The sequence below is a fragment of the Rhododendron vialii genome, chromosome 12a, assembly GCF_030253575.1.
Source record: "Rhododendron vialii isolate Sample 1 chromosome 12a, ASM3025357v1".
NCBI lineage: Eukaryota > Viridiplantae > Streptophyta > Magnoliopsida > Ericales > Ericaceae > Rhododendron > Rhododendron vialii.
The window spans coordinates 31,107,761-31,120,501 of record NC_080568.1 but is presented as its reverse complement, the minus strand read 5'-3'; the positions used below and the strand labels follow the sequence as shown (position 1 = coordinate 31,120,501).

At 37.4% G+C, this 12,741-nt stretch overlaps 1 protein-coding gene across 1 annotated transcript; it reads right to left on the bottom strand.

The window, feature by feature from the left end:
• Positions 1 to 1,119: 1,119 nt before the first annotated feature.
• Positions 1,120 to 6,478, bottom strand: LOC131312023 (glycine--tRNA ligase, mitochondrial 1-like). Its single transcript, XM_058339723.1, has 9 exons — positions 6,201 to 6,478; positions 4,596 to 4,978; positions 4,347 to 4,464; positions 3,970 to 4,164; positions 3,649 to 3,873; positions 3,299 to 3,358; positions 3,044 to 3,124; positions 2,438 to 2,843; positions 1,120 to 1,531 (listed from the first exon to the last, which is right to left on the bottom strand). The coding sequence occupies exons 1-9, from the start codon at positions 6,351 to 6,353 to the stop codon at positions 1,299 to 1,301; spliced, it is 1,854 nt and encodes a 617-aa protein (XP_058195706.1). The 5' UTR covers positions 6,354 to 6,478; the 3' UTR covers positions 1,120 to 1,298.
• Positions 6,479 to 12,741: the final 6,263 nt, after the last annotated feature.

Genomic DNA, 12,741 nt, shown 5'->3' with positions numbered 1-12,741 from the left:
AGATTGAAATTGATTGTAAGAAAGGATTGATGAAGTTAGTTATAAGGTTAAAACTTAAGAAGTACGAAACTCTATAACCATGGTTGTTTTGATTGAAGAGTGAGAGAAGATCAATGTGATTACTGGGAAGAGTTCGGGAGACTTTGAAAGACATTTTTTCTATGGGTTCTTTCATTTGCATAGAATCAGGATCCTCTCATGTGATGGTCCCTCATGTGACGCAAAAAGGAACTCATCACAGTCCTAATTATTGATCAAAACCATTCATTTAGTAGGTCTCGATGTGTTAAATGTTTGTCAACAATATCAAGTTCATCGGAAATTGGGAGAATTAGAGTCCGGACAGACTAATAGTCTCTCCTCAGACAGTGTTTTGATGAACTGTTTGTAGTCCGAACCCCCTTCCTCCCAAGCCCCTGAGAATGCTTGAAATGGGTCTCATGCGACAGCTAATCAAAGCCTAATCCGGTCTACTATTAAACAGCCCCCAAAATAAAATAAACATTTGAAGAGACAAATTTCATTTCCTTTTGAGTTTTTTCACATTGAGATAGGTTACAAAACCAGGTGTCTGGGTACGCCAAGAATGCTTAAACATCCTCCATTAACAAGGCGAAGATGTGACATTTGCATGCAAGGAAAAAGGTCTTCACGTGATGTAAAATAAGACCCATCACGATTTTATTTGATAATCTAAGTCATTTTCTTTGTAGGTATCTATGTGTTTCTCATCTAAATAAAAAGTTGAAGTTGATTGAACATCTTGATCCATTTGACAAAGTTACACTCCCTCCGTCCCACTTTAAATGTCCCCTACAGACATCCGTGTGTTTTCAAACCCCCCAAAACATATAGGAATATACTTCTATATATTACTATTATTTTAGGTTTTACACCAAATTAAAGTACAATTACGCACGAACGAATTTCCGTAGAAGACATTTTAAAGTAGAACGGAAGGAGTATTTATCAAAAGAGAAATAAAGGGTTAGAATTTGTCCATCCATTCCTCTCCTGTCAAATACGAATTCAGGCAAGACAACACCAATGTCTAATCAACCAGATTGTGTGCAACTCCACAGGAATAGGTTGTGTGTAATATTCGCACTAAATGCCAAATTTTAGAGTGCATCGTAAAAAAGTGGAATGCATAAATCTATCACCCAAGTTCGAAGTAAAAAGTCACAAAAATTCCCCATTCACATGGGCCAGCCAATATAACTCTTGTGTATACCAATATGGCAAAATCTACCGACAAAAAAACAAATACCATTAGACTATAAATAAACTCCAGAGGTTCAATCCTCAGATGCAGCAGATGAATGAGTTGGGTACTTCCACAGCACGTCATTCCATGTGTTCAACCCGTCGGTCACCTCCTTCACCACAGATGCCACCTCCTCTATACTAACTCGAATCTGTTGCTTGCTGTCCCTCTCTCGCAGAGTGACCGAAGTTGTCGAATCCACTGTAATGGCAAGGGGAACCCCAAGTTCATCTGTTCTCGCGTATCGCTTCCCTATTGACGTACCTACAACATACAAAATTTTAGATAAATATTTCTCATCAAATTGAAAAGTCTCGTGCGCAACGGTGAGTTCATCAAACCACCAACGAAACCAATACTGAAGACAGTAAAAATTAATGCCATTATCTCTGGCCCAAAGGCAAATCAAACGAGTTATATTAGCCTATGATCCTGTTGTTCAAAAAGACTCGCAATGGAGAGAGGATCGTAACCTGCAAATCTAGGGAAGCACATGGGTAGAAACTGCCAAAAAATCACAAACCTTAAAGGCTTAAAGCCCTTCGAAAATACCAAGACAGTTTTGGCTTGGGCTGTATATCGGATTATGCGCCAGACCTAATTTGGTGACCTCTATGAACCAACCAATTCTCATTCAATCTAACTAAGCACGGAAGCAAGTCAGTGCAACTCAACAGGGAGACTAAAACTCCCAGTAAAGCTCATATTATGATAGAACCACCAAAATGAAGAGCGCAGAGAATCGAGAACGCAGCATAACAGATGGTTTCCTTGTTTAAAAGGAAACTTCGATAGCTTTAATACACCAAGCAATAGGGTAGACAACAAAAGCAAAGCAAAAAAAGAGGACGTGATGAAAGAGAGAATGGCAGACCCCGACAAACTGAGAAGCTGTAAAATTATAATTCTTTAGTCTTGTGAATCCTTCTTTAAACATTCCCACAAAGTTTCAGGGATGTACTAGTTTGCTCTTTGCAGTCTAATCTGCCCTTCTTCACTTTCCCTTTCTAGTTTAAAAAACTATTCTTTTATTTCATAACGTAAACAAGGGATATGAAGTAGATAAAAGTGAACTCCAACTTCTCAGACCTCAACAGACTTTTATGAAAATCTATAATGTCATAGAACAGGAAGTCGGTCAACATGCTTAAGCATGCGTGTAGTGCATACCTGTTATGTCAATCTTATATGAGATCCCAGCAGCAGTTAATGATTTGGCTATGCGTTTGGCAACTTCCTCATATTGCTGATTCTGAACCAATGGGAATACAGTGCATTTGATAGGGGCCACAAGTGGAGGAAAACGGAACACATTCAACTGTTCATCCCCGCCTTTACTAGGCCGTGTATAGAAGGAATGCTCATAGAGACAGTAAATTATCCTCCCGATACCGAAAGAGGGTTCAATTACTGAGGGCGTGAAAACCCTCTGATGTTCCTTCTTTTTCTCCTTAGAGATTGTCACCATGTTCTTCTTTATAGTGACATCTTTCCCTAGTGTGCAAACTTGGAACTCTACCTCCCCCTTGGACTCCAAAGTGGCTTTCATTTCCATAGCTTCTTTTTCCCCCATTGCCTGCCGGGAAAAAAGGAATTGTTGCACATGTCAGTATTCAGAGAACAGTATCTTTGATAAAATCCCCTTTCCCCTGACCTACTCTCTACAAATGATTCAACAAAACATACCCAAACTATGACATAAAGAACACAACACAATAGAAAGCAAGGAATAAAAATATCCACAAGAACATGCCTAGCAATGAGACTGTACTGTACCTCCAATGCTTCAACCACCATCTTCTGGTTACCCTTGAATGCAAGGCCCAGCTCCTTCTTAACTGGAGTTATAACAAGTTTCTGATAAAAACAGGATTAGAAAACTTTCATAAGGTTATATCCAGACATTATTTGTACACATGCAAACATAAATGTTAGTATACACATGTGTGGGCGCACACACACATATGGTTATGAGAGAGAGAGAGAGAGAGAGAGAGAGAGAGAGAGAGAGAGAGAGAGAGAGAGAGAGACCTCCACTTCTATAGGTTCTGCAAATTTCTCAGCTGCCACTAGGGGCACACCACTTTTATCCTACATCAAAGGAATAGAAAACAGAAAACTCCAAAGTTCAGAATATTGGTCATACTGTTTTTCTTAAAATTCCAAGCTTAAAACATGAAAGAGAACGTAGTTATTATTTCGGGTCCTTTCATATCTTTGTCGAAACTAAAGAAAACATGATTTTCTTTTATCGTGGGACAATTCCTACGAAAGCCTTGACACAATTCACCTCTTTTGTCACAATAGAAAATTGAAACACTCATTTCAGAATATACATAATAATGCAACAATTTTCCTCTAAATGATCATAAAACTCTTACCGTGTGTGCGCGTAAATCATATGCAGATCTATCCGCAATACCAACACATTCAATCCAGCCATAAGAACATTCAATCTCAGCATCCCAACAATCAGCAGCGTAGTGTGCCATCTCATTTGCAAGATGTTGTCGGAACCGTAGGCGCTCCTTATCTATTCCGAGATATGTCAAGAATAGATACACTCTCCCAATAAAGTAGCCCAGTGTTTCATTGTTCACAATGCCCTGAACAACCGGAAACACTTATGAGATGCCAAGTACAGGTTTCCTTTAAGTGATAAAATTGGCAAGCAAGAACTAAAAATGGCACAGTAAACCAACCCCAGAAACAGCTTCACCAAGGCGTATTATTCTTGCTGATTGTCCAGACACCTGGTCTTGCCTTGGGAACATTAGAAATTCAAGGGTTGCAACTTCAGAAAATTTTGGGTGTGACTTGTCTTCAGGATCCACAAAGTGTTCTATCTCAGCCAAAGTAAACTCACGGACTCGCAATAGACCTTGACGAGGAGATATCTGCAATTTTTCAAGGCAATATGCCATGTTTAAATTAAATTCGGCATCCCTTTTTTCTGGCGACTATAAAACCGGAAAGAATATCAATTAATTTCACTTCCAACCACAAAAAGAAAATTGGGCTACAAATACACTAGATAATTCATGCACAGTGATGCATGAACTAGAGAAGGATTTGGAACCTCGTTCCTAAAAGCTTGACCGATCTGAGCAGCAGCAAAAGGAAGCTTGTTGCCATTATAGTAGTATAAATCCTTGAAGTTCACAAAAATGCCTTGCGCTGTCTCTGGACGCATGTACCTGCATCACATTATGATGAATGAAAAAAGAGAAATTAAACCCACTTACAAAATGGATAAGGCACCATAAATAATACTCCGCAAGAGAACTCCTCATAAGATACATTTTGATTATCAAAGAAGTATTCTTACCCTGGGCTTACACCAGATGGACCTATTGAGGTCTGGAACATTAAGTTGAATGGATAGGGAGCAGACAGAGGGTTCTTGGTATCAGGCGCAGTAATACCATATTCCTTGATCTTTGAACCCAATTCTTCCGCAGAAAATTCGTCCAACACTGCAATAACATGCTTAAACTCTGCTGCCTTCTCTTCTGTGATCTTAGGATCTTTCTCTAGCTTCTCCTTGCAAAAATCTTTGAGTAAGTGATCCGCACGGTAACATGTACCAGTCTTTTCGTCCTTAACCATGAGGTCAGTAAACTTATCAACATGACCTGATGCCTTAAGCACAACTTCTGGTGTCACACATGGGCAATCAACTTCCAACATGTTCTCTTCAAGAACGAAATGCTGAAATAGGGACGAACTAAGGCATTAGAGAATCCTTTAATCTCAAAAGAGCTGATGTCACAATCATCATACAGCAAACCATAAACAGTATTGGAGAGCTTTACTAGAGAAGAAGGATAACATCACAATAGAAAATTAATTAAACAAGCACAAAAACGTGTAGGAAACACCACATATTTTACTTATCACCTTATAGACTACTTATAGGATGCCATCCGTAGTGAGTTAGACTTTTTCTTACATGTCCAAACTTAAACTAATAGTTTCTTTCAAACCCTTCTACAAAGAGGCATGTCAAAAAGCCTTTAGAAGTGTTGTCATCTTGTCCATAGAAAGCCAAGCCCCTTGGTGTTTGAGTTAGAATGTTAATTGAACTGAACACACATTTCCATATTTCACTGTTCTACTCTCTTCATCTCCTTTATCCATGACTTGAATATATGAAGTTAGACAAGGTTCTTAGACCTCTACGAAATAATGAGGTGACATGTGTATGGGTCTGGGTTGAAGCTGGAGTGTTCATTCTCCAGTAAAAGAGTATAGCATGGGAATTAGGAGGCCCATATTTTCCAATTCATTTTAAGGAATAAAAGTTTTTATGCATGATTGTTGTGCTTATTGATGTCTACATCAGCATAGTGACTACTCCCTCAGTTCCAAAAGGATTGCCTGGCCCGCAAAATGAGTTTTTAAAGATAATGCATTTCTTAGTTCTCGTTTTGTGGACTCAACTTTTTTTCCTGAACGAAGGTAGTATTTTTTACCCAAAATGCTGTTTACAGTCTCATTCAGAATTTCAACAAACAGAAAAACACGCGTTATAATTGGTCAACTTTCCAAAAGATTCTCTATTCATGTATCTAAGCATCAAGGCAAGCAATTAGCATTTTCTTTCTCAATCTCAAAGGCAAACAAAATACAAAATATGCCAACGTAGCCACTTTAATCAGACCTTTGTTTAAGTGTCAACACACAATCTACTGTTCTACAAGCCCAAATAGCAATTCAAGTTGCCAGAAACCTTCTCCATTTAACACAAACGCAACAAGGTAACAATTCTGCGGTATAAATCGCCAAAACGTCCATAAATAATCCGAGCTACTTAAGTAATGTCAATTACTGCTCATAAAATCCGGAACTGGATTTCATTTCAGCAGGATATGAGAGAGAGAGAGAGAGAGAGAGAGAGAGAGAGAGTGATGCAGGGAGATGGTGGGGTGACCTGACGCCAGAAGGCGAGGACGTTGGACTTGACGGCGCAGCCAGGAGGGCCGTAGTCGTAGAGGCCGGCGACGCCGCGGTAGATCTTGAAAGAAGGTATGTAGAAGAGGCGGCGCTCGAGGGTGTTGACGACGGCTTGACGGAAAGCTTCCATTTTTTCTTTCCAGGAGGGGACTGAGACTGACTGCAAACGAACGAGTCGCACAAGCCCTACTCAGAAAAGGGCAGATGAGGCGTGGGTTTTGCCTACGCTGTTTCTGCGTAAGGGAAATTATTCAGTGCCCCTTACAGATGCCCAAAAATCTTTTACTGCAATCTCTCCCGAACCGTTGATTATCCGAAACGTACCAAATCGCTTGTGTGGTTGTCAATCGATTTTCTAACCGTGGCTTTGGTTTTTGATTCCGAAAAAATCGGTCGGTCCAGTTTTCGATTTTGGTTTCGTGTGAAGTGCACTGAAAAATCGAACCATATTGCTTGTGTGGTTGTTAACCGATTTTTTAACCATGGTTTTGGTTTTTGATTCTGAAAAATTAACCAGTTCGGTTTCGATTTTAGGTTTCGTGTGGAGCGCACAGAAAAATCGAACCAAACAGTAACTGTTATTTAAAACCACGAAATAATTATGCAAATACCTGTATGTATATATATACCTATGCAAAATACTCTTATAAGGGCCGGTTCCACTCAAAATATTTGACAAAAATTTTGTATAAGCCACTCATGCAAATGATCTGAGTCGTTCATTTTAGGTGTAGGCAGAGCCAAAAAATCAAGCCTTGCAAAAGTTTTGTAATACTCCAACGAGTCTGATCATCCGAAGCTCGGTATGCCTGGGTCGAGGCCCATTATCATGTGTGGGTGGTTGGGAGCAAGTACTCGGTCGGGCTTGGTTCTGTGGCAGGCCCAAGTTTTCTGTCAGCCCACCATCAGTGACGGATCCAAAAAATTGACTCTCCAAGCGGGCGACAGCCTTGGCCTTTTGGTCTCTCTGTTAGATACTGTATTTCTAAAACATTTTGCGAATTTTTGTACATTTACGATTTTTCTTGTCGAGACAAACTAATAATTTATAAAAATATGGTGCAAAACTGAAAAATAAAAAAAATTTGAGGAAAAAAAAAAAGGCCCAAAAAACCAAGGAGAAAAAGGGGATCACCCACTACAATAGTTAACCTTCAAGTTTCCTTTTTTTTTTTCCTCATATTTTGTGTTTTAAAAATTTAAACGTACGAGTACTGGTAGTATTTCAATTTCTCCTCTCTGTTGATGACGACGACTCCTCTTCTCCACTAACGATGACGATGATCTCCTTCTCTATTGATGAACGACTCATGCGAGACAACAACGATATCGTCACGAAGATCCACAAATCGATTGAATAGCCCAAACCTTCTCCGTTGTTGGAGGTTCCACCACACGGAACCACCACCACGAGCAACCAAAAACTTATCATTGTAAATTTGGTATAGGGGTTAGGTCTCCTTGATATTGGTTAAAAAGAAAATCAGGAAAATTTAGTTTGATATGGGAATGGGTTGTAACGACCCGTGCTAGCTGATCTGCTAATCATTCGTCTAACCACGTGACTTAAAAGATTAATATCAAGTTATCAAGTAGCTGGTCGAAATCACTTATATACAATATCTTTTCCCATTTCCCCACCAATGTGGGACAAGTTGGGGCTTCACAATCTCCCCACCTGAGGGTTCAACGTCCTCGTTGTATTGGCTTAACAACCTTCCCCTAGAAGTGACACTTAGTTTTGTATAGCACAATCAGTGTGCTCGTACCAGATTTTAGAGGTGACTCACCATGTAAAATAGGGGTTGTGCTCTGATACCAACTATAACGACCCGTGTCAGATAACCTGCGAACCATTCGTCTAATCACGTGGCTCAAAAAATTAACCTCAAATTATATAGTAGTTAGTCGAAATCACTTATATACAATATCTTTTCCATCCCACCGACGGGGGACACGTTGGGCTTCACATGGGTAAATGACTGGAGATAGTTTTTCAGGCTTTTTACTCATATTTCAATTTCGGGTAATGGTTCGAGTAAGGGCCGGATGCTCTAATAGTTGCGGGTTTTGCGTATTGGAATGGGCTGGGTGTGTCTGGGCTGGGCTGGGCTTTGAGTTTTTTTCACTAAAAAGTTTTGGCAATGCGTAGTGTGGGCCAAGTGGTGGTGAGATAAAGATTGAAAAGCATGCTACGGCGGCTAGTGGGGGTGGGGGGCAGATTATATATTTCGGCGCCGATAGTGGCCAAAAAGTCAGCCGCCGGTGGTGATGGTGGCTACGTGTGAGTAGATGATCGGTTGTTGTGGTGAGTAAATGTATTAAGCCGTAAAGTTTGACAAATGGAGAGCCGGCCGACAACTAATACGAGAAGAAGTCGGCTGTGTGGCCAGGCGCCACCCCAAAGTAATTATGAGTTTGATTAGTGGTAAAAAAGAAGTTAGGAGAAGTTAAATTTTTTTTAATTTGTTACTATGATTCTTGATTCTTGTAGCATCTTCTTCTTTTCTTTTCTTTTTTGAAAAAAATTGTCAATGTTGTTTGGACCAAGTTACACTTAACCAGACAAGTTCCACAATTTCCGTAAAGGTTTTTTAACGTTTTCTACACAATTCAAACCAAACGGAGCTTCAAGTTCTAATTAAGTCGGGTTAGGCAGTACGAATCTTTTTTTCATTGAGTTTTGTCGAGGACATTATATAATTCCATAATATTCAAAAAACTTAGATCCTTGCAAACTATAACATTTAATTTCAATTTCGGTATACATCTCTATCTATCTACGATAGAGATGTTCAAAGCATTAGAGTTAATTCAAGCATCATGAAGTAAATCGTGGACTTGGATTCTTGTAGCACATTCATTAATGCCCTAGCGCGGCTGGGAGTGACCATGCAAGATATTATCATTACGATATAAGTATTATTATTCTTAAAATATTCATTCATAATCTATTTTGAGCATTATTCTTCCAAACACTAGCTAATTTATTGCAAATATTCTGCACATATCTCCCAAACACATTACTAGATTCATAATTTATTATAACCACAATTCAAAATTACTAACTCATAACTCTAAACCAAACCAAACCAAATCGAGCCTTAAGTCTCAATATTTTTTAGCTACTAGTAACTCATAACTAAAAAATGAAAAATGCAAAAATAATTAGGCTCCCAAACAGGCTCACAATATCAGTAACGTGGTTATAAATATCAGATTAATCTTGTCTCTTGTGCAATTTGGCCCCATTCTGCTAACAAAAATAAGTATTTATTTGAAATTAAAGGTGATGTACTGTGAGAGGACGACCAGTTTCATAAAGCAAAAAATAAGTATGTTAAAAAATAAGAACCTTAGTGGAACGGGGGCGCTCCAGAAACTCTTGACAATGTACTCATGCATGTGGTTATAAATATCAAAAAAGTTTTAACAAAGATGCACTCTATTATAACCCCAAGTGCACTTAGGTCCATTACAAGATCAACCCCGAGTCTCCCTCAATCACCGGGTCATTTTGTTTTGAATGTCGCTCATACGCACACGTTCATTACAACTCGAAAGTATGTAGGAGACTTTTTAATTTTCCCGAAAGCTCGGGGGGACTTTTATGTGACAACTTTATTCGTAAAGCTAGGTCTGTGCAGCACGAGGAACTAGTATTTACTGAGTCTTGGGACATCCGCACCACCGCGTGATGTTCCAAAATCCTTCTATTTCATGTATACATTTTTGTAAGGGTCACCACGTGGTAGTGTCCCAAGACCAATGAATAATTTTCGTGTGGCACGCAGAATATGTTCTGCAATTTATTCTACTCTATTCATCTTAATTTATTTGTCTAATCTGGAAAATCTAGTAGTAACTTATTAAAGAGACATAACTATACACTATACTTTGTAAAATGGCCGGTATAGTATTTTTCATACATAACTATACTATACTTTGCATGCAACTGCCACTTCTAATATAAAAAAATTTGGTAAAATGGTACTATTTTTCATACATTTTTTCTTGGTCTTTTCAAAATTAACGAACAAATTAGTATCAATTTGGGGTATTAAAAAGTCAAAAATAGACAAATAAAATTGAACGGACGAATTTTTTGTTTGTATTGAAAACTCTACACTACTCGATTCAGGACCACTCTAGAAAAATCATTTAAGAGTGGTCCTCGAAGTTCCATCTGGGATTGAGTCTACGCCGACTTTATTCGTAAAGCTAGGTCTGTGCAGCACGAGGAACTAGTATTTAGTGAGTCTTGGGACATCCGCACCACCACGTGATGTTCCAAAATCCTTCTATTTCATGTATACATTTTTGTAAGGCTCATCAAGTGGTAGTGTCCCAAAACCAGTGGATAATTTTCGTGTGGCACGCAGAATATGTTCTGCAATTTATTCTACTATATTCATCTTAATTTATTTGTCTAATCTGAAAAATCTAGTAGTAACTTATTAAAGAGACATAACTATACACTATACTTTGTCCTCTTCAAAAAAAAAAAAAAATACACTATACTTTGTAAAATGGTATAGTATTTTTCATACATAACTATACTATACTTGGCATGCAACTGCCACTTCTAATATAAAATTTTTTGGTAAAATGGTACTATTTTTCATACATTTTTTCTTGATCTTTTCAAAATTAATGAACAAATTAGTATCAATTTGGGGTATTAAAAAGTTAAAAATAGACAAATAAAATTGAACGGACGAATTTTTTGTTTGTATTGAAAACTCTACACTACTCGATTCAGGACCACTCTAGAAAAATCATTTAAGAGTGGTCCTCGAAGTTCCATCAGGATTCGAAGAAAGAATCTCTTCAGCATATTTTTCAGCATTGGCGTAGATTCGATCCCAGATTTGATAAAAAGACTGTAGCAAGATTACCCACACCACTCAATATCTCACCATCCAAAACACTTTTGGATAGTAAGATTGAGAACGGTAGGAGCAGCGATGAATGTTGAGCGATGGAGTAGTTAGACTAAATGAGAAGACTACACATGAATTTGCCTCCCTATAAATGCGAACAGAGTCTGACCATTGCTTGGTAAAGTAAGGGGCAAATTCCACTAACCTCCCCTGAGGTTTCTGACACCGACAGATACCTCCCCTAAGGTATCTGAAATTTCACTGCCCTCCCTTATTTTTGAAAATATTCTACAGATTCCCCCATACAGCTAACTTGACTTAAACGGTGTCAACTTTATGTAGCAAAAGACTTCAATGCCCTCTCCTATATTCTGCTCTTCCTTTCCCTTAATCTTTTTCGTTTCCTTTAACCCTTTTTCCTTATTTGGTCAAAAGTGGAAGGAAGCTAAGCATATACTTTTGCAAGAGAAAGAAAATTAACATAAAATTTAAAAGTATATTTGGTTGTGTTTCTAAAATGAGTTTTTAAGATTCAAAAATAGATAAGGTTACTCTTTATTTGTCTTCCGTCAATTTTTTTCTTTAACTTATAAAACTTCATTACTTTGGTGTACATAGTTTAGCCACACTTGAAAAGTAAAAGAATGGATAATAGTTAATGAAAAATTGAAAAAAATCACCTTTGACTTGGCATTTTGAAATTTTGACCTGGAGTTTTAATACCTTTTCTTTTCAATTTTAATAACTTTTTATTTCAATAAGTTCCTTAAATTTTAAGATTGAGATAGACTACATGTACTCACAAAATTTCAAAAACGTTAATATACTGGAGTTTTATAAAAAAAAAATAGAGTTTAAGTATGTTTTCATTATAAAACATTATTGGTAGTTTTTGGATTTTGTTTGATGTTTAAGTACAGGAATATTTATAACAATTTAGTTAAAAAAAATTTTAATCAAGGGAGCCACAATTTTGTTCAGTACTTACTAAAAAGGTTGGTGAACAATACTCGCTTTTGGGTGAGTGTGAGATAATTAAGTACAAACAATAAGCTCAAGTCCATGTCTTGAATTGAATGCGGAGAGATTTATATCCTACCGTACATATAACCAAGCACACTAATTTATAACGAGAATAACTTAGTCACAGAGTAAAAAACATAACTTATTCACGGAGCTCCATGAATAAGTTATTACGGAGCTTAATTTTGGTCTTTCAAAAGTATTTTGGACAATTCGGATTAAAAACAATCTATTATCGATAATAGATTGTTTTTAATCCGAATCGTCCAAAATACTTTTGAACGATCGAGATTTGAGCGCTTCTGTGAATAAATTATTCACGAAGGAGCCATGAATAAGTTATTCTCATTTATAAAACCAAACACATAAATTTATATATATAACTAAACAGTGAAACAAACCAACATATAGACTAGAATACACAAACCAATGCAAATATATCTACGTATATTTCTGCATGTACACAACTCCACTATAAGGCAAATTAAAATAGCTATTAAACTTCTACTTTTGTTATTCTCACTAACAATTTTTTATTGTAACTCTAAAACACTGTACTTATTTAACTATATTCCTTTGAATTTTTTTTCTTTGTGAGAGCATCAATTCTAA

Coding starts and splice junctions, on each gene's coding strand:
- LOC131312023 (XM_058339723.1), bottom strand. CDS start 6,353: ATGGAAGCTTTCCGTCAAGCCGTCGTCAACACCCTCGAGCGCCGCCTC. Junction 4,979..6,200: donor TCCTCGCCTTCTGGCGTCAG/GTCACCCCACCA, acceptor TCCCTATTTCAG/CATTTCGTTCTTGAAGAGAA. Junction 3,359..3,648: donor ATGATTTACGCGCACACACG/GTAAGAGTTTTA, acceptor CCTTTGATGTAG/GATAAAAGTGGTGTGCCCCT.